This window comes from Huiozyma naganishii, chromosome 10 (genome assembly GCF_000348985.1).
Source record: "Huiozyma naganishii CBS 8797 chromosome 10, complete genome".
NCBI classification, from domain to species: domain Eukaryota; kingdom Fungi; phylum Ascomycota; class Saccharomycetes; order Saccharomycetales; family Saccharomycetaceae; genus Huiozyma; species Huiozyma naganishii.
Genome location: NC_035931.1, coordinates 72,079 through 91,045, shown reverse-complemented (window position 1 = coordinate 91,045; position 18,967 = coordinate 72,079). Strand labels below are relative to the sequence as shown.

Here is an 18,967-nt window from a genome sequence, read left to right as displayed (position 1 = left end):
TTATCTTCTGAATGGAATTTCGTTACGGCACAGTGGACAAGTGTTGTTTCCTGATGATCTGAACCACTTGTACAAACACGCGCCGTGGAATCTGTTTTTGCACGTTGGACACGTCTTGTTAGGTAGCTTCCTGTCCACGGCATGTAGAATGGAGTAACAGATTGCACACTCTTCAAACCCTGAAAACTGCAAGTGGACGTTCTTGGTGAATAGCTCTAACGAGTCCAGGACGGACCCGTTCATTGCCGTGATCACATGCTGCGTCGACATGATCCACTGCTTCCACTTCTGCTCGCTGATACCAACACGAGAGACACCGACGACCTGTATATTGGTCAGTGGGTAGTTTTTCGGGATCTTGAAGGAAATTTGTAGCTTCTGCTCATCGATCAAGTAGCTCGCCTTGACTTCTTGTACGACAGGGTTGATCTTGATAGTCAAATCGTCGTCCTTGGAGGTTAGTTGACCCATTTTATTTTCAACAGCAGTCAATTCCTCGGCAACTAAAATTGGAGAGATGAATTGAGACACAAAGTTTTCGATCTTGAGTTGCAAAGACCTATCCTTGATATTCAGGAACCAATTGCTCGTTAGTGCACCTACCTTGTTGAACATATCGTACATGATGTGACCAAGCAGGACTCTGCATTCGTTGAAAATATCCTCCTGGTATGGTGCAAACTGCGTACTATCCAAGGCGTAACCACTAATTTGATCAACGGGCAATTCCTTCCAAAATTTGGTATCTTCCAAATTGATTTGATCGGCAATGAAATCGAACATTTTGTTGATTAAATTACTGTCCCTCAATTGCTCGATGTAAATTTGGCGAAGTTTGTAAGACACATCTTGGAAGTACTTTAACGCTATTGTCCAATCCCATAGGTACTTGATAAACCTATATTTATCCTCATATTCCAAATACTCGTGGGGTGTCTGCTTTGCCAAATTTCCAAGCAACGCGTATGGGAGTTTATACGCAGCGTCATCAGCAGCGATCTCTTCATCGTCATCTGGATTTTCTGACTCGCTCGAGATGTGCCCGCTTTTCAATTCAAACTCAATAACCGCGTCTTGTTGCTTGGCATAGATCAATTTTTCCAATAACCCCAAGAAGACTCTAGTTTGGTTCACATTGTGCATACCTTCTTTCAGGTATTTCTCGAAAATTCGCTCGAAATGAGGCAAAAGTTCCTTCAATTCAACATTCTGCAGGGATTTATTCAACTTTTGGTAGAATACCGACGACACTTGATTATCAGCTTCTGACTGGAAGTCGATCAAAGTCAATTCCAAAATTGACTCCTTTATATCTTCACTGTAGTCCTCTGAACACATACTCTCTGCTTCCAATATGGCGTATAGTTCCACACAGCTGGCACGTAGTTCAAAAATGTATGCCGTATCCTCCAGCTGACACATACTCAGACTGTCCAAAAGTAACCTATTGGAGCTTCTCATCAATGAATCATGCATTTCGTGGACTATAGCAGGGAACTTTAAAACCAACGAGAAGTACCTCAAAAGAGCAGTTCTCACAACGACAAAAGGTGGATCGTACGCGATATCACTGTCCATCCAATCATTCATAGTGTTCAAAACCAAATTCATTCTTTGTGCCGCCAAAGGCACAAAATCATCTTTGACACAGTCGGCACTGTCGATAGCCAGGATATTAGTCAACAGTATCAAAGTTTTATAGGTTTTCGAAATGAGATCAGGTCCCTTAACACCAATACACTCAGATGCCAAAAGAGTTCTTAGTTTAACCATAGATTGGTCCGTGTTCAGCTTGGTGAGAACGGATAACAAGATGGCAGAGTTCAGATAAGATTTATCATCAGATTTTTCGTCCCTGACTACGCCAGTGATGAATTTTTCGAGCAGTGGGGTCAATTCAATTAGCGTTTTCTTGGAGATACTATCGACCTCATTTATCAATATCCTATACAAAATCCGAGACTTGTAATAGACAATAACCGGGTGTGCTCCTGTAAATAGGACTTGGATCAAAGTGTTCAAGTTCTCCGGCGGGGTACCAACCAAGGTCTCGATGATCTTGTGAAAGGATAACTTGAACTCGTCGATATTATTGAATAAGGTGTGTTTCAAATTGAAAAACTCCTGACAGGGATCGTCAGATAGGTAGTTGTAATCGATTGCCAATTCAGATAGCAGCGTTAGACCCATTATGACATGTGAATCTAGGTATGATGGCAGTTTGGTGACTAGGCTATCCAAAAACAGAGAGTATTTCAGGAACCTTTTAATAAGCGCCAAGTCCATGGAAGAGGTGGAACCGTTTAATAAATGTGAGTTGATACCGAAACTGTTGGATAGGGAAACCCTGTAGTCCAATTTCGGCACTTTTGTATAAAACTTGGTCTCTAGGTTCAAAGGTATGAAGATTGGTAAAACGTCAATGTTCGTAGAAATGAGATCACTGGTGTAGCGTAATAGTCTTTCCATATGTTTGGTGGCATCTTTTGAAGTTTCGACGTAATCGATTATTGTGTTGGCCAGCTTATTTGCGATAGACGTATGCTCTCTGGCCAAGGATATAGCCGTGACAAACAAAGAATCAACCAAGGACTCTGATGCGACGAATATAGCCTTATGCAGGAAATCAGTTTTCTCAAACAGTTCGAATTTGACACCCTCCTTCAAATCACCCATCTTCTCACAGAACAAGTCAAATCGCGAGTTTGCAACGGCACTTTCATACAGCAGCGAGATATTGTTTTTAAAAACCAGTGGTGAGCTCAAGAGTGCGCCGCCATCGTTGAAAGCATACGTTTCGATGTAGCTCGTGATAAATGCGTTTATCTCTCCAGCATCAGGAAATTCCAAAAGCTGTTTCAAAACGTCAGGGTTGAGTCTGTTCAAAGTGTCTATAATTTTCTCGTTTGGGACTTTGATGGAAAATGCACAGGTGAAAAAATCTGTTATCGATTCCTTCCACTTATCGTTCATTCCAACAAAGGATGAATTTGAGTAGAGAATGATGCAGTCTGCAAACTTGCCATACGAGGAGTCCTTTACTAGGACCGGGATCTCGTAAACAAATTTGGAAATCTCTTCAGCGAGACATGGTGCGCCCGTGTTCAAGAAGAAGGAGAAAAGCGAAAAAAAATGAGGTTGGTTTTCCACTACGGCGGGGGAGCCACTAGATATGGTATCGTACGACCATTGGGCCAATGTGACCAGAACGTTTTCGTTGTTTGGAATGCTAGCTAACAGTGTGATGTAATTTTCGAAATTTTTCGAAGAAAAGTTTTTCAAGCTGCAACATTCCTCGATGCAGGTGACTAGTCTGTTGGGGGTCAGATGCGCAGCGAACAACAAGGTTAGCACTTTCGATTGTTTCAAACGGACCGAACTTTCCGCCGTTTTCAACATATCATTTTGAATGATACTTTTGATGTCGTCATCTCCGGAATCCGCCAAGAACTTGAGGTAGTTGTTCCAGAACTCCTCGAGGATCTCCAGCCCGTTTCTTCCAAGGAACGGTTTTGCATTCAAAGTCTTCAGACTCTTTTGCCACAGGGGCAGCCATTCCACCTCATAATCTAGTAGCTGATGGATCGACGTCTGCTGGTACAGGTTGCACATTGCCGTGAAGAATCCGAGCGAGGCGGTTGAGTATGATACGGAGATCAGACTGATCAGTTTATCCTTGGAGTTTTTGTCGTACATCCAAATTCTCCCCTCCTTGTAGGTATCCAGCAGCGTCAAGATATTTAATATCGGGGGGACGATGGGGGCAAATTTAATGCTATTTTTGGAGTTGATTGCTGTCATTGCCTTAAATAATCTCCGAACTGCTAGTTTCAATATCTCTTTGTTCTTTCTCAGGTAACCCATTTCGTATAGAACTGCTATCAGTTTCAATATAGCCTCAAACAGCTTTGAATTGTACGTAGTTTTCAAGTTGAAGCACTTCCACAGGTTATCGTCGTTAAGCAGCAGTTGGTACTGTTCCCTGTACTGGCCGAATGAATCGGGGTTATTGCCGAGCAGGTTTATCAGCAACTGAACTGCTCCAAACGCGAGCCTATTGTAGTTGAACTCTGCCTCTTCCCGTGTGACGTACCTCTCGTCAAGAAGCGTGTCTGGGGACTCGATCGTGACAATATGGCGCACTAGGTTCAAAATCTGTTCATGGAACAAAATCCACAGGGCGTCTATCTTTTGCGGGTCGTTGTTGAAGCAGTCTCTGAGTTCTGAACAGCAAGTCTTGCTTACGTATGTGTCCGCGTCGATACACCCTAGCAAAACGAGCGGGATCAAATCCTTCAAGAAGGGAGCCATCTTCTTCTTGAACAAATCTATCAGCAAAATGGTGATATGGTGGCCCTGCGCCCGTATTAACTTCGACTCGTTGACTGTACATTTCGCGTAAAGTTGCGACCAACAGATGAAGAAGATGTCGTCCAGAGAGTCCGTACACTCTGCACCGCCCTGCACAAACCTGAGCAGCTCCACCAACGCCTTCTCCTTAGTCTTCTCGTCTCGTTTACTCAGAGACTTGAACATCAGCTTCAATTGAGCGGCCCCAAGGGAATCCAGCAGAGAGGCCTCTGGCCACCCGTCAAAATAGTTGAGGGTTATCTTGGCGCCATTGCTCCCTAGCCCAAAGTCTGCGACCCCAAACTGTTCAAAGGTGTTGATCCCGGTTAGCGACATTGTTATGCACCGAGTGTATGGCGGCAAATAGTATCAGCTTGTCGCACTACTCCCATTATAAAACCATTAAAAGGTGTCAGTCCTTCGTCGTTCGTTTCGCTAATAGTTAATCTTTTTTTTTACATATTCACGGCGACTTCTGCGTTTGACAGTGTGAGGCTAGAGATAACTAGCGAGAGTCAACGACTCCGTCCTATCCTTCTACACTCTGTGATGACTAGGAAACATACCGTACTGCTACTACGTAGTGAGTCTTCCCTCCGCTAAACGCTACCTTCAATTCAAGAAAACACACCCAGACACCACATCTCTGAAATATCTTTACCTAATCGAATGTATATTCATACAAAAGCAAAAGTATGCAGTATATATCAGTATCTATATACGTGTAGACTACAACAGCAGCAAGGTCTGCAACGTACTGCACTGCACTGCACTGCACTGCACACTGCAGACACCACTGGCACTGAGTATTTTTTTTACTGAAAAATTTTTTGGATAGAAAAAAAAGCAGCATCAAAAGATCGAACGCATCGATGCGATGTGCAACACTTTTAGAGTTTGGTGAAGTTGAAAGGGACTTTTGAGGGATTGGTTTGATATTTGTAAGAGCAGTCTGTGTTACAGGAACGGTACACTCTTTTTTTCCCTTTTTCTTTCATTTTTTCTCTTTCGGTGGGTGACCGGTCAGAAGTATATTAGGGACATTGACTTCTAAGTTGTGCTAGTTGGGGACTGGTAGAAGATCGCTGCGCACATTTCACATTTACGCGGGCCCATCTTTTATTGTAGTTTGTGCCAATTCTTTCCCCATTTTATATGACGATATCCATTACAGAGTTGACGAACCATTCTTATATCGACCACCAGTTGTCCGCGACGCTGGACTCGACAGAGGCCTTTGAGGGTCCCGAGAAGCTACTGGAGATTTGGTTTTTCCCACATGTGGGGAAGGTGCCCGGCGAGGGGAAGACCTTGCGGGACGTCCCCGTGGAGACATGGGTGTCTATCTTGCAATTGGTCAAGTGCGAGGTGCTCTCCATCAAGTCGACACCGGAGATGGACGCGTTTCTGCTCAGCGAGTCCTCAATGTTTATATACCCGCATAGAATGACGCTCAAGACGTGTGGGACGACGACGACACTGTTCTGTTTGCCCCGTCTGTTTGAGATCTTGCACGAGTTGCTCGGGTGGGACTTCCGGAACGAAGAGGAGGGCAAATTCGAACCTTTCAAAGTGTTTTACTCGAGAAGGGCGTTCATGTTCCCCTCGAAGCAGAAATCGATCCACAGGAACTGGGGGGACGAAGTGGACTACTTGAATGCGTTCTTCTGTTCCGGGAAAAGTTACGTCGTGGGCAGGTTCGATGATAGGAAACATTGGAACCTGTACGTCACAGACACCAAGGAACAAGATGAGCAAGTGGCAGCGGTAGAAGAGTCACCCGCAGTCGAGGACGAGACGTTCGAGATCCTTATGACCGGACTGGACCCTGAATGCACAGAGCAGTTCGTGTCCCACCGGCAAGTCTCTGCGGAGCCACAGCCTCTGGGGCAACCGCAGGAGAGGACCAACGACGACGCTGACGACGACGGCCACCTCCTCGGGTACAGCATGACGCGGAAGACGGGGCTCGACAACGTGTACAACACTGCGAGTGCGAACTCCAGGGACGCGGAATTCCACCACGACGCGTTTGCATTCTCACCTTGCGGGTACTCCTCTAACATGATTGTCGATAACCACTACTACTATACACTGCACGTCACCCCGGAGAAAGGGTGGTCGTACGCCTCTTTCGAGAGCAACGTGCCTGTGAGCGAGATATCCAACGACAGACAGGATAACGTCGACGTGCTGCGCAAAGTACTGAACGTGTTCCGTCCGAGGGAATTCTGTCTCACGTTCTTTGCCAAATCTGCAGGGAACAAGAACTTCGATAGCCTGCAACAGTTTGCCTCAAAGTCGCGACTGTACGAGAAGAAAGAACGCATCATTTACGACCTGGAGGACTACCAATTACTCTACATCAGGTTCGAAAGAAAGTGAACAGTAGGGGAAGACAACACTCCCCTGAACATCGCTGCTCGTCTTGCCAGCTCCCTTTAACCTGCATCTCTGTACATACGTACGTATATATATATATAGGGGGATACATACTGGATAATTATATATAAATCCTCTTCTCCCCTTAACAGTTCATTCCGCTAAAGGTTCAAGGTGAGAGAACCGATCACGATGCTTCACAAACACTCTGAGAAATACCGTAACCCGCGGCTGCTTGTGCACAGATCCAAGACTGCGGAGCTGGAGCTCCCTGAGACGAAGCTTCTCTCGACGCAGTTTCAAACACTCACCAATGACAAGACAACCCCGACGTCTACTTCGATCCAGGAGACGAAGCAGCTCGGCCAGCGGTACACTATCCCGGAGCACGGAATCAAGGAGGACGTTGCGTACAGTTTGATCCACAACGAGCTGACGCTGGACGGGAACCCGCACTTGAACTTGGCGAGTTTCGTCAACACGGCGACCACAGACATCGCGAAGAAGCTAGTGATGGAAAACATCAACAAGAACCTCGCTGACAACGACGAGTACCCGCAGCTGATCGAATTGACGCAGCGGTGTGTCTCGATCCTTGCCCAGCTGTGGTGCTGCTCGAAGGGGGACACCCCTATAGGGTGCAGCACGACGGGGTCCTCCGAGGCAGTGATGTTGGGAGGGCTCACGATGAAGAAACGGTGGGAGCACAAGATGAGGGCGCAGGGCCGCGACTGTTCCAAACCCAACATTATCATGTCTTCCGCGTGCCAGGTCGCTCTGGAGAAGTTCGCGCGGTACTTCGACGTCGAATGCAGACTGGTCCCCGTGAGCGCAGCTACGCATTTCTGCATGGACCCGAAGCTTCTGCACGAGTACGTCGACGAGAACACCATCGGACTTTTCGTGATCATGGGGACCACGTACACGGGCCACCTGGAGGACATCTCTGAGATATGCCGGACTTTGGAGGAGATCGAGTCCCGGAACCCGCAGTGGGGGAACCTGGAGATCCCGATCCACGTCGACGGTGCCTCTGGCGGGTTTATCCTGCCCTTCGGCTACGATGCGGAACACCTAAGCAAGCTGAACGGGCTGGACCAGTGGTGCTTCAACAACCCGCGTGTGCTGAGCATCAACACGAGCAGCCACAAGTTCGGGTTAACGACGCCCGGTCTAGGGTGGGTCCTTTGGCGGGACGAATCTTTGCTCCCCGCGGAGCTGCGGTTCCGGTTGAAGTACCTTGGTGGTGTAGAGGAGACCTTTGGGCTGAACTTCTCGAGGCCCGGGTTCCAAGTGGTGCACCAGTACTTCAACTTCATGTCACTCGGGTTCACCGGGTTCCGGGAACGGTTCAGGAAATCGCTTTTCGTCGCGCGGGCGTTCTCGTACGCGCTGTTGAAGAGCGAGAAGTTGCGGGACAGCATCGAGATCGTCAGTTCCGTGCACGAGAGGATCGCGGACGGCGGCGTCCCGCAGAACGTGAACGAGTACATCTCCCAATTCGATGCCTTCAAAGCGGGGATCCCGCTCGTTGCCTTCAAGTTATCCCGGAAATTCCAAGAGAAGTACCCTGACATTCCGCAGGTGATTGTGTCGAGTATGTTGCGCACCCGCGGGTGGATCATCCCGAACTACCCGCTACCGCGATCCACCGACGGTTCCGAGAAGTGGGAGGTGCTCCGGGTCGTGTTCCGGTCCGAGATGCAGCTGGACCTCGCCCAGCTGCTGCTGTTCGACATCGAGACCGTCATCGCGCGGCTAGTGCGCTCCTACGAAAAGGTGCTCCGCCACCTAGCCGCCGAGCAGACCGAGGAGGAGCGCCGCGCGTTCATCTACGAGATGTTGCTCACGCTGGCGTCCCCTGGCGGCCCAGACGCCGCCGCCTCGGACGACGAGGACGCCGAGAACGCCGAGGCCGCTGCACGTGCAAGAGAGAAACGTGCACACCTCGCAGAGCGCACCTCAAGAAACTACAGGGGCACCTGTTGAGGGGCCCCCTCCCGGCCTCCCAGCCCCCTCATCCCCCCCACACTCCCCCCTTTTGCGTGCGAATCTCCCAGGATCGCCCAGTCCCAGTCTCTATCTTCTACATACAGCACCAAGTACCCACCCCCTCACACCACGCCCTCCGTCATCGCCTCGAGGCCGCGTCCCAAAGCGGAAACCGGCAACACAGGAAAACCGCTTTGCCAAGCCCTCTCTCGCGGCCCAAAAGGGAAACCGGCGGCCGGATTGGGAAAGCGGGTTTTTTTGTGTTGCCATCTTTGCCCGTTCGGGAAACCGCCCCGCCGCCCGCGCCTCAGCACCGCGTCCTCGAGGCTCGAGGGGCAGAGACCGAGGGATGGTACCGTGTGACTGTGCAGGCGGAAAACTGGCATATAAAAGGGAAGGCTGGAGGCATCCCGTGGCAGGGGGGGTACAGTTCTCTCCTGTTTGAATTCAAGAAAGCCGTTAAGCCAACAAACTACACACACACACAAATATGAAGTTCTCTACTGCCCTAGTCTCTGCTGTCAGCCTGGCTGGCTTGGTCGCCGCCGCCGACAACAAGTCCAACAGCACCAAGTCCAAGAACGGTGCCGTCGCCTTCGCCGCCTCCAACAACGCCGTCAACGCCGGTGTCGTCGGTGCTGCCGTCGCCGGTGCGTTGGCCTACTTGCTATGATATCTTGTGTGCCAGGAATATCAGCATATTTTTTATAGTTCTACATATAATATAAAACCAACGATCTTTTATACAGGTTTCTTTGACTGAGAGAAGCTTATTTAAATACTATCATTGGATTAATAATAATAATAACTACCACAACAACTACTACAACTAGTACTGATGAAGAGGGGTGTGTATGTGTTAATGCACGCATCTCCTATATAAACATCGTATACGATTTTACTTCTCCTATGCAGTTGTATATATAGTGTGAAGAATAGCCAGACTTTGCCTGCTCAATCGGGCGGTTCCCGCCTCTCAACGAGCAACTTGAGGAAGCTCGGGTGGTCAAACCGGCTCCCCGTGCGTGGACCCCCTTGTTCCAATGCACGCCGCCAGATGTCCTCGTAGAATATCCCGAAAACGCTGGGGGAGTCCTGGAATTGGTCCATCCCATGCGACAGTTCCCTCAGCGAAACGTTCGTCTTCGATCGAGGGTACTGCACCTTGTAGTTGTGCACAAACCGCGTGATGAACTGCTGCTTCTCAGACAGTTGCAGTTGGTACCACCGCTTGTAATGCGTCGCCAGTGGCTGACTACTGGATGACTCAGACCCGCATTTCCCAACTGCGGGGCGCACAGTCTTGTAGAAGATCGAGTGGAACCAACGCATAGACACACGCTCCTGGGATAAGAACCCTAGTAGAACCGGCCAGCGTCTTCGGTGTGGTCCACCAGATTTATTTAAGTATTTTAATGTTACATTATTATTAACCGCTGAGGGAACGTTCCACGGGGGGGGGGTCGTACCCACCACGCTAACTGCTCGTCATGCGGGTCATCTCCAGGGCCTCCCCCGTGCCGTCCTGTTCCGCATCATCCATCTTCATCTTCACGACGTACACGGTGCTCCCCACAATCAGAAACATCCCACACCACGACCACAGCGGCGGGAAGTGATGGTACAAGAAAATATCCCAGAACAGAGCGTACACTAGCAAAGTGTACGTTATCAGTGAGCCTCTCCCCGCACGCTCCCGTTGGATACCCAACGTCAATAGAAACTGATGGTAGAAACCGGACACCCCAAGGTTAGCGAAAAGTATCCACTCCTTCCACGTATGAGGGATTTGGAACCGCATCGAGGGGATCACGAGGATCCCAACAATAGACACAACAAAGGTCACCAGAGAGAAATAACTAACGTTCATGATCGCATGCGCTCGGTCCCCAATGTGCCTTATAATGATGTACACACTGCCCATACCGACGGTGCCCCAAACGGCCACTAGCGTCGCTAGCAACCGTTCCCGCGGGTTACGGCTCTCCACAGATTGATCCGAGTCAGGGTCGAAAGTCGCTGGTCCAAAAAGGAACGGTGGTCTCACTATCAATACGACACCAATGAGGGAAACCACACAGCCCACGATCTCCATCCTTTGGATTCTCTCATTGAGAAACAACCACGCCATCACGATTATTAAACTGGGCTCAAGAAACATAATCAGAGTGGAGTCGCTGATGGACAGGTACATCAGAGAAAAGTACGTCCCAAACACGGAGAAGAACCCCATGCATCCTCTTAAAATCAGCCACTTCCGCACGGAACGCTCACCAAAGGGCACATCTGGTATCGTGTTCCGGTTAATGTACATATAGAGGAGGCAGCCAAGGTACGTGATCGACATCCGTACTGCCAATATCTGCAGCGGTTGAATCTTCGTTTCCGATCCAGGGTCCGTTTCCAATACTTTAGTTGACACAACCATCGAAGAGCTGAAAAAATACGAGACCACGAGGAGAATAAGGCCGACGTTTGGGTCAATATACTTTTCCTTGAATGTACGCGTTCGACGGTCCAGATTAAACGTGGGAGGGATCATTGGCAAAGTGCCTTTTTTGTTGGCCACGATATCGGAATCATCGTTGTCAGACATCTGGGCAGCGGGGGACAAAACCCTCTTCAAGTTCCCAGAGGAGGATACTTGCTGCATACTTGGTTTTTTGATCTTATGTCACAATTTGCTGACGTGCTAACCTACAAGTACGATAGCAAAACGGACGTTGACTCAAGGATAAGAGTCACTTCATCTCTCCTAAAATACTAACTTTTTTTCCCGTTCATGAAATTCATTATGACATAAGAAGAATAGTTAAAGGTACACATGTTGAAGAATAATAATTGAGGGTTCGTGACTGGAGCTCTCTATATATAATGACAATCACGCACTCACAGGCAGTATAAAATCAACAGGAATCAAGAGTTGAAGGAGGTTAAGGAAAGTGATAAAAATACAGTACTGTTTAGCGTTCAATATCCTCCAATTGTATCGGCGGATCTAGTCTCTGCGCTTCAAGTTCATCACCGTCCTGTTCAGAAACGGTGCTTGGTGTGTCTGCATCGTCTGAAACGGTAGGGCCGCTATTTTTCAGTCTCACCACATACAGAGTGCTGCCGATGATGATAAACATCCCACAGACAGACCAAATGGAGGGTGGATGGTGGTACAGCCAAACATCCCAAAAGATCGCGTACACTAGCTGTGTGTAAGTAATCAAGGAACCCCTACCGGCCCTCTCCCTTTGAATCCCCATTGTTAACATGAGCTGGAAACAAAACCCGGAGATACCAAGGTTGGCAAACAGCAGCCATTCCTTTGAGGAATGCGGCATTTGGAACTTCATCGATGGGATGGTTAGCACGCCTATTATCGAGACGATCAGTGTAATCAGCGAAAAATAGCTGACGCTCATAATGGCGTGTGCTCGGTCCCCAATAAATCTGATGATGATGTAGACGCAAGACATCCCGAAGCAGCCGAGAAGCGCAACCAAAGTGGCAATTAGCCGATCCCTTGGATGGTGACTCTCCACTGGTGATGGATCTGCGGAAGAATCAAGTGCGTCCACACCAAAGAGAAACGGCGGTCTAATGATCAGCACGACCCCTAGCAGGGACACAAAGCAGCCGGCAACCTCGTACCTGTGGATGCGCTCGCGGAGGACGGCCCATGCGAGTAATATCGTTATACTGGGCGAGAGAAAGGAGATGAGCACGGAGTCGCTTATGGACAGATACATCAATGAGAAGTATGAACCGAAGACACCAAAGAACCCAGTGCAGCCTCTCAGGATAAGCCATTTCCTGACTTTTGGGTCGCCAAAGGGCACGTACTTCACCGTGGCCCTGTTGACGTACATGTAAACGAGGCACCCAATGTATGTGATGGCCATCCGTACGACCAGAATCTGCAACGGTTTGATCTTCTGCCCCGCGACCGGGTTCGTCTCCAGCAGTTTCGTCGATACAATCATGAGAGTGTTGAAGAACTGTGCCACAACGAGCAGTATCAGTCCGACGTTCGTGTCGACATACTTCTCTTTGAATTGTTGCCATCGCGACACCCGCTCGAGGTTGAAGTGTGACCTACCGCCGCCGCCGCCGTTGGCGGGCATTCCCTCGAAAACCTCCTCATGTTCCTGCTCGTCATCCGCCTCAGCAGTTGAGATCACAATGGGCCTCTTTTTCGCTTGCGGCGTCGATCCGGGGGTCTCCACTTTCTGTGCTATCCGCGGTGTCCCGACACTCTGCATTGTCAGCTCTCTGCGACCAGTGCTGCCCATATCAGAGAGTGATAGAACTCTTGGACATTCAAAGTCGCTTCAACTGCAACGAACTGTGGTCTTTTAGGGCTTGAGAACCGGGGGGAAAGCCCTAAAAGTGAAAAATATCGCAGAGAAGACCACACGGTTGGGCAGGTTGGGTCATCGCATCAGTACATTACGAGAGGAGCAGCGAGGGCAATGGTGCTGGTATCAAAATGGGCAGACGCTCCGGAGGAGAAACCCTCTGAACAGAAGTCGAGGTCGAAGAAACATGGGTCTTGGGGCAAGCGAGACAGTAGGAAACAGCAGAAGGGCGATGGTAATGGTAACGGTGTCGGCAACAACAACGACAACAACAGCGGGAAACAGCAGAGGGGTGACGGTAACAATTACAAGAGCCGGGGTAGTCCAAGCGTCTCACAGGGTAGGCTCCCCGGAGTGAAACCCGTGGAGAGGCCACACACTGCGCCGTCCGCCCTACCGACGCTTGGCGGACACACGATAGGGATCCCCGCAGCAGATGACGTGAAGAGCAGTGGCCGGACGAAGTCACCGGTGAAGCGTGTCAGCGAGCGACCTGTCACCGCACCTTTAAATAAAGGACCAAAATCCAAGGCCAAACCGGCCAATGATCCAAAGAAAACGGCACTTTTGAGGGAGAAGTTAGAGGAGCAGAGGAGGATTTTCGCTGAGAAGGAGCGCAAGAGCGAGCAACAGAAACTGCTTGACGATTTCCTGAACGACGACAGCACGTTGAACTGGGCCGACGACATCGACGAGGACGACCAACAGGAGGCTCTTCTCGAAGGGATTGGCTCTCTGAAAGTATGACCCCCTGGGGAGGGCGATATACATATTATTAACTACTCCTAGTGAGTATAGTGGTGTTATGTATTGCGTTTACGAGAATATGTAGACATTTGTATGATCTAAACAAAAAAGGACGAAAGAGACTCCGCGGCAGGTCACAGACCCGTTCGATGGCTCTGACTATTTTTTAGCTTTGATGCCCATGATCGCATTTGGTACGTAGCACAGCGGGGCAACGACGGCCACGGTGAGCAGCCCGTAGAACGGGTACAGCAAAAATGGCGACCTTGGGTGTCTCCACCAGAGCGGCTTGGTCGACGATTGGAATATTCTTTGCAGCTGTATAATCCTGTTACTCATAGCGTGTGTGTATGTGTGTGTGTGTTTGCCGATGTTTCTAGTTTAACACTACCCACCCCACCCCCCGCTGCGTACTGTGAACCACAGCGTTAACGCTTTTATACTGATATTTTCCCTCTGGACTCGAGAATCCGTTGTCTCCGGAAAAGAGCCAATCAGAGCGGAGAATGCGGCTTTGTAAGGTATAAAATGGTCACGTGCTCTCTCCTTATGTATGGGTCTCTATTTACAAGCGGTACCGTTGCGATGCGCGGTGATGGAGGACCTCAGCCAGCGGTCCATGGTCGTTAGCACCTGTGCGAGCTGTTTCTTGGAGTCCCGTCTGCGTTGCTGTGACTGGACGGATTTTGCGTGGACGAGCTGCCGCAATTTCTGGCTCTGTTCGGGTCCCTGCGGGGACCTCTTGGCAAAGTACTTGATGTGGGCGCGTAGTTGGCCCGCGTTGGTGTCTGATGCAGCAGGGTTGGCAAGGCACTCTTGTAGTAACTGCTCAAAAAGCGGGGCATTTAGCTTCACGGTGGCTAGTTTCAGATATGCCATGTAGTAGTGGGACCACTGCGCCGGGTCGTTGCTCGCGCCCAATGCGGCTTTACATTTCAGCAAAAGAAGCTCCGCGCCCTGTAGGACACCCACCTCGATGAGTAACTTAGACACGTTGATCATGTCACGGTAACACAGGGAGGGACCGAAATTGCGGAGGAAGGAACGGACAGCTGTCTGTCTTGCACTTGGGTCCGAAAGTTTCAAAATGTCGTACCGTAACCACAGCGTCTCTACAGAGAGGGGGATTGCACCCGGGTACAGTCTCTTCATTGTTGAATCGATCACTTTCGCAAGTGGTTCAAAATCTTTGTTCATGCACAGTTTCAACATTTGGAACATAATCTTGAACTCAGGTTTCAACTCATCCCTGATTCTCTCCAGGAAAAGATCCCTGGCGCCCATCATGTCCTTTTGAACCAGTTTGGACTTGAATTCAGTCAGTAACGTATCTCGTGGATTCTTGTCAAGATAGTTGATTATATCCCGTAACCACCAATTCGATATCATATAACGCTTGTCTGTATGAATCAGTGTAATGACACGGGTCTTGAAATTGGTACTGACACCCTGCGAATATGCCCTAGTAGCGCAGTTACAGATATCGTACAGGACATCTCGGTTCAAAGAAATCTCCCCATCCATTATCCGCTTGTCATAAAAGGATACCAGGGAGGCCATGTCCCGCTTTGCAACGTAATACTTGGCCACCATGGAATAATGCCTCTGCTGCAACGCCAATGATGTCTCACGATCTAGAATGGATAATATCATGTCTATACGCGGCTTGTCCATCCTCCTAACATAATAATGCAGTAGCGTATCGAAAAACTCTTGCTGTATCTCCACATCTCCTTCTGTCTTAACCGCTATATTATAGTGTTCCAAAGTACTAGTGTCATTCAGTTCAAATAAGTTATAGTACAGTACTGTCAATTTAGAACGAAGATTTTGTAAGTAGCCCGTCCCCTGCACTCTTTCATTAGAGACGAACCTGTTTAGCAAATTATTATTTGTTATTTCACCGCCGCTACATTTCAAGTATATTCTATGCACCAATGCCAAAGTAGCAAAATCTAGGGACCGGCCCTTGCTGTTCCACATTTGGAAGAAGAAATCAATGTTACCGTAGTCGTGTCTATTCAACAGAAATTTCAACAACTGGTGAAGTTCCAATGTACCAAAGGAGAAAGTGTCTTCATTATTTACAATTTGGATGAAAAACTCTTTGGCTAGCTGAACATTTCCATTGATCATGAACGCCTTCAATCCCAACAGTAAAGTATCCGGCTTAAAGACTCCATTTTTAATATACAAGGAAAAAAATCTTTCGCAATTCCAATAATTCTTCAACGCACCTTCACATTGAATAATCAATTCGATCAGTTGCCCATAATCACTTTTATTTTCGCGAAACTTCTCATCTTTAAGATAGTTCCGGTACGCGTAGTAAACGCCATGCATTTGATAAAAATTGTTCTTGGCTTTCAGCCCTTGGAATAAGATCAACAATTGAGATGTGCTGAATATAGTCCGGCGGTTTTTCAAACGGACAATGACAATCCCAGCCGTACCGGGATCGCCGTCTCGAAACTCTTCCTCCCAGATGATCTTGAATGTCTCGTCGTTTACAGTAGGAATTCCGAACATCTCCCCGCCACGGTTCTTATTGTAAACCACCAAGGGCTGTGAATTGTTCCCCTCATTAGGTGAGCTACCGTGTCTTCGTATCGTATCAATAAAACTATCTCGAACCCATCTCTCAACCTCTTCATGCCTCGTCGTATCTGTCGGTCGCTCATCAGTTTTAGCCACCTCAGAACTGTATCTATTTACAAAGATGCTGGGTGGTGTTGTCTGAAGCCTGTTAGAATATAATGAATAATGGCGTAATACAATGGTCCTGTGATATCGCTTAACATAATGTGTTACCAGTCTATATCGTATCATGGGTTTAGGTGCCTTCTCACAGTATTGATCTTGTAGTTAGCAATTGCTCAAAGTCTTGGATCTATCAGTTTCATAGCAATGTTAAAATTCAGTAGGGTATGTGAAATGTCCTATTGGATTCCCTAACGTTGGTCAGTTTCGGGAGGAGGTGTAAAGAGTGAAGAATATAGACAGGTAAGAATTAAAGATCGTAGCCAGAAGAAAAAAGAAAAGAAAATAGCGCCTCTCTCACGGTTCGGGAGACCTAAGCGGTATGAAGGAGTACAGTTGGTGTTTACTCTACTTGCTTTCTACTCAGGAGAGTTGAACAATCTACAAAACCTTCAAAAATGTAACAACTTTATTTTTCTCCTGGTTGTAAAAGTATATTTTTCTTCGATATCTCGAGTGAGTGAGTATATATGATATATACAGGAGGCATGGAGCTAATCGTACAAGGATTCAAACCTAGTAGGACATTTCAGAGCATCGCTTGTACTTGTATCGACGATCGTAGTGAAGAATGTCTCGTGATTGGGCTCGTAAAATGTTTCTGGAATAGGATTGTCCATGCTGTCTACGGAGTAGTATACCCCAGATAACAGAGCCAATCGTAATTTGGGCAAGTACTGCACGATGTGATACATGTACCCATTGAAGAAATGTGAAATACATGTGGCGAGCATGGGGAAAAAATTCTCATTGAAGTGGCATTCGTACTCTTGGAAATGTTGGATATTTTCAAATCCGTGGAAATCCCACAACTGGTTTTCTGGTGCCAGCCGTAATGTGTCCAATTCCCATTCTACCCGGTTGGTGTCCGTTCTTCGAGCAAGAATTTCCCCCACGTATCCTAGAAACACCGGTGGAATCATATCGGTGAATCTGCCCTTATCTTCAGGATAGTACTGATGATTCATGAGGTACTGGTCGAAAACTGGTAAATACGTCTTACAGAAATCACAAGTGCATCCGTTCCAAAGCAAATCACACACAAGAATTTCGTAGGGAGATATCGATTGTAACATCCGAGGGATAATGAGCTTCTCTAACGAATATAACCTCGGTAACACGTTGTCAAACAGTTTTCTTCTTCTTTTGTAGTTCCCATCCACCGTATCCTCAGCAATACCGTTCAACGGTGGGTCATGCTTCAGAGCTAGTACCTTCAATTTCTCCCCCACATTTGGGATGTTTAGCAGAAAGTTGCACATTGCTAAATCCCAGTCTTCTACTGCGTAATGATGACCCTTGTTCATCAATGCTTTTTCTATGAGTCCGAGTTGCTTCAATGACTTTAGATGTGGCGCTAAATCCAATAAAAAATCTTCATGACAGGTACAGTCCTCAAAGGGACAACAAAATGTTATCTCCAAATTGGAGAGTTTTTCCAATTGCATGTATTTGGACATATAGTTGACAATCATCTCGTGGGCATCGTGACTGAAGTCGAAAGGAGCATGGACAAGATCCAACTTCAAAGCCGTTAATTTGGAGAATTTGACTGACTCAGACTCTAAAAACTGGAACAGTCTGTACGTCGAGAAAGCGTAATCATTGACAGATATGATCAATTGTTCGATCTTGGTTTCCAGTGCAGCTAGTAAATCATCTCCAAAAAGGGAACCGTTGCACGGAATTGGAGCCTCATTTGCGACAAGTTTTAGCTCACTGACATTGTGCATTGCAGTTATACTCCCGAGTAAGTTAAAATCAAATATGTCAATGTGTTTCAAATGTTGTAATTGTAAAATCTTCTCGTAAAATACTCGCAACAGTTCATTATCTCTGAGTTCCAACCTCTCCACATCCCCTATGTCAATTATCCGTGCTACCAGTTTTCCTAACAGTATCCGACCTTCTTTTACATCATGAAACACATTTTCTTCAATGATAAATTCTTTGATCTTTCCAATATGCCCTGATTCTAACAGCAGTTCAATTTTGTCATATAAAAACATATCATTCTGATTGTGGGATTTGATAGCAGATCTGTACCCGGAAAGATAAGTAATACCACAGTCCAAGTAACTCCTTTCGGCTCTCAAAATAGGATGCTCAGTAATTCGTAATTTGGCATATAATTGGTCGATAGCAAAAGAATTGTGGAATTTCCTGCTGACCAGACTCAAGTTGACCATATCATTTTGATTAAGGAAGAAACCAACATGGTTCAGTACTGACAATAGCCTTTCCCCAGACATGCTCTATGTTAACAGGCCCTTTTCTTCTTCTCTCCTCCAGTCATCTATGATTCAACAAAAAATTGTAACATAATCAAAAAAATGATCGTCTTATGATTAACGGGACATCAACACCCAATTTTACTTACAAATGTA

General features: G+C 47.5%; 10 protein-coding genes across 10 annotated transcripts; 3 read left to right on the top strand and 7 right to left on the bottom strand.

The window, feature by feature from the left end:
- On the bottom strand, positions 1–4,686 carry RKR1 (ubiquitin-protein ligase RKR1; the record flags this gene model as incomplete). Its single annotated transcript, XM_022610047.1, has 1 exon — positions 1–4,686. One exon carries the CDS (start codon positions 4,684–4,686, stop codon positions 1–3), a length of 4,686 nt encoding a protein of 1,561 aa, XP_022466382.1.
- Positions 4,687–5,505: 819 nt separating this feature from the next.
- Positions 5,506–6,735, top strand: SPE2 (adenosylmethionine decarboxylase SPE2; the record flags this gene model as incomplete). The annotated part of the gene is made up of 1 exon (XM_022610046.1): positions 5,506–6,735. The coding sequence occupies one exon, from the start codon at positions 5,506–5,508 to the stop codon at positions 6,733–6,735; it is 1,230 nt and encodes a 409-aa protein (XP_022466381.1).
- A 189-nt stretch (positions 6,736–6,924) lies between these two features.
- On the top strand, positions 6,925–8,721 carry GAD1 (glutamate decarboxylase GAD1; the record flags this gene model as incomplete). Its single annotated transcript, XM_022610045.1, has 1 exon — positions 6,925–8,721. One exon carries the CDS (start codon positions 6,925–6,927, stop codon positions 8,719–8,721), a length of 1,797 nt encoding a protein of 598 aa, XP_022466380.1.
- A 957-nt stretch (positions 8,722–9,678) lies between these two features.
- On the bottom strand, positions 9,679–10,056 carry MLO1 (Mlo1p; the record flags this gene model as incomplete). The annotated part of the gene is made up of 1 exon (XM_022610044.1): positions 9,679–10,056. The coding sequence occupies one exon, from the start codon at positions 10,054–10,056 to the stop codon at positions 9,679–9,681; it is 378 nt and encodes a 125-aa protein (XP_022466379.1).
- Positions 10,057–10,201: 145 nt separating this feature from the next.
- On the bottom strand, positions 10,202–11,377 carry KNAG0J00500 (DMT family transporter; the record flags this gene model as incomplete). The annotated part of the gene is made up of 1 exon (XM_022610043.1): positions 10,202–11,377. The coding sequence occupies one exon, from the start codon at positions 11,375–11,377 to the stop codon at positions 10,202–10,204; it is 1,176 nt and encodes a 391-aa protein (XP_022466378.1).
- A 310-nt stretch (positions 11,378–11,687) lies between these two features.
- Positions 11,688–13,007, bottom strand: KNAG0J00490 (DMT family transporter; the record flags this gene model as incomplete). The annotated part of the gene is made up of 1 exon (XM_022610042.1): positions 11,688–13,007. The coding sequence occupies one exon, from the start codon at positions 13,005–13,007 to the stop codon at positions 11,688–11,690; it is 1,320 nt and encodes a 439-aa protein (XP_022466377.1).
- Positions 13,008–13,187: 180 nt separating this feature from the next.
- On the top strand, positions 13,188–13,820 carry GFD1 (Gfd1p; the record flags this gene model as incomplete). Its single annotated transcript, XM_022610040.1, has 1 exon — positions 13,188–13,820. The coding sequence occupies one exon, from the start codon at positions 13,188–13,190 to the stop codon at positions 13,818–13,820; it is 633 nt and encodes a 210-aa protein (XP_022466376.1).
- Positions 13,821–13,979: 159 nt separating this feature from the next.
- On the bottom strand, positions 13,980–14,159 carry COX7 (cytochrome c oxidase subunit VII; the record flags this gene model as incomplete). Its single annotated transcript, XM_022610039.1, has 1 exon — positions 13,980–14,159. One exon carries the CDS (start codon positions 14,157–14,159, stop codon positions 13,980–13,982), a length of 180 nt encoding a protein of 59 aa, XP_022466375.1.
- A 222-nt stretch (positions 14,160–14,381) lies between these two features.
- On the bottom strand, positions 14,382–16,649 carry PET111 (Pet111p; the record flags this gene model as incomplete). The annotated part of the gene is made up of 1 exon (XM_022610038.1): positions 14,382–16,649. One exon carries the CDS (start codon positions 16,647–16,649, stop codon positions 14,382–14,384), a length of 2,268 nt encoding a protein of 755 aa, XP_022466374.1.
- A 425-nt stretch (positions 16,650–17,074) lies between these two features.
- Positions 17,075–18,832, bottom strand: ROY1 (Roy1p; the record flags this gene model as incomplete). The annotated part of the gene is made up of 1 exon (XM_022610037.1): positions 17,075–18,832. The coding sequence occupies one exon, from the start codon at positions 18,830–18,832 to the stop codon at positions 17,075–17,077; it is 1,758 nt and encodes a 585-aa protein (XP_022466373.1).
- Positions 18,833–18,967: the final 135 nt, after the last annotated feature.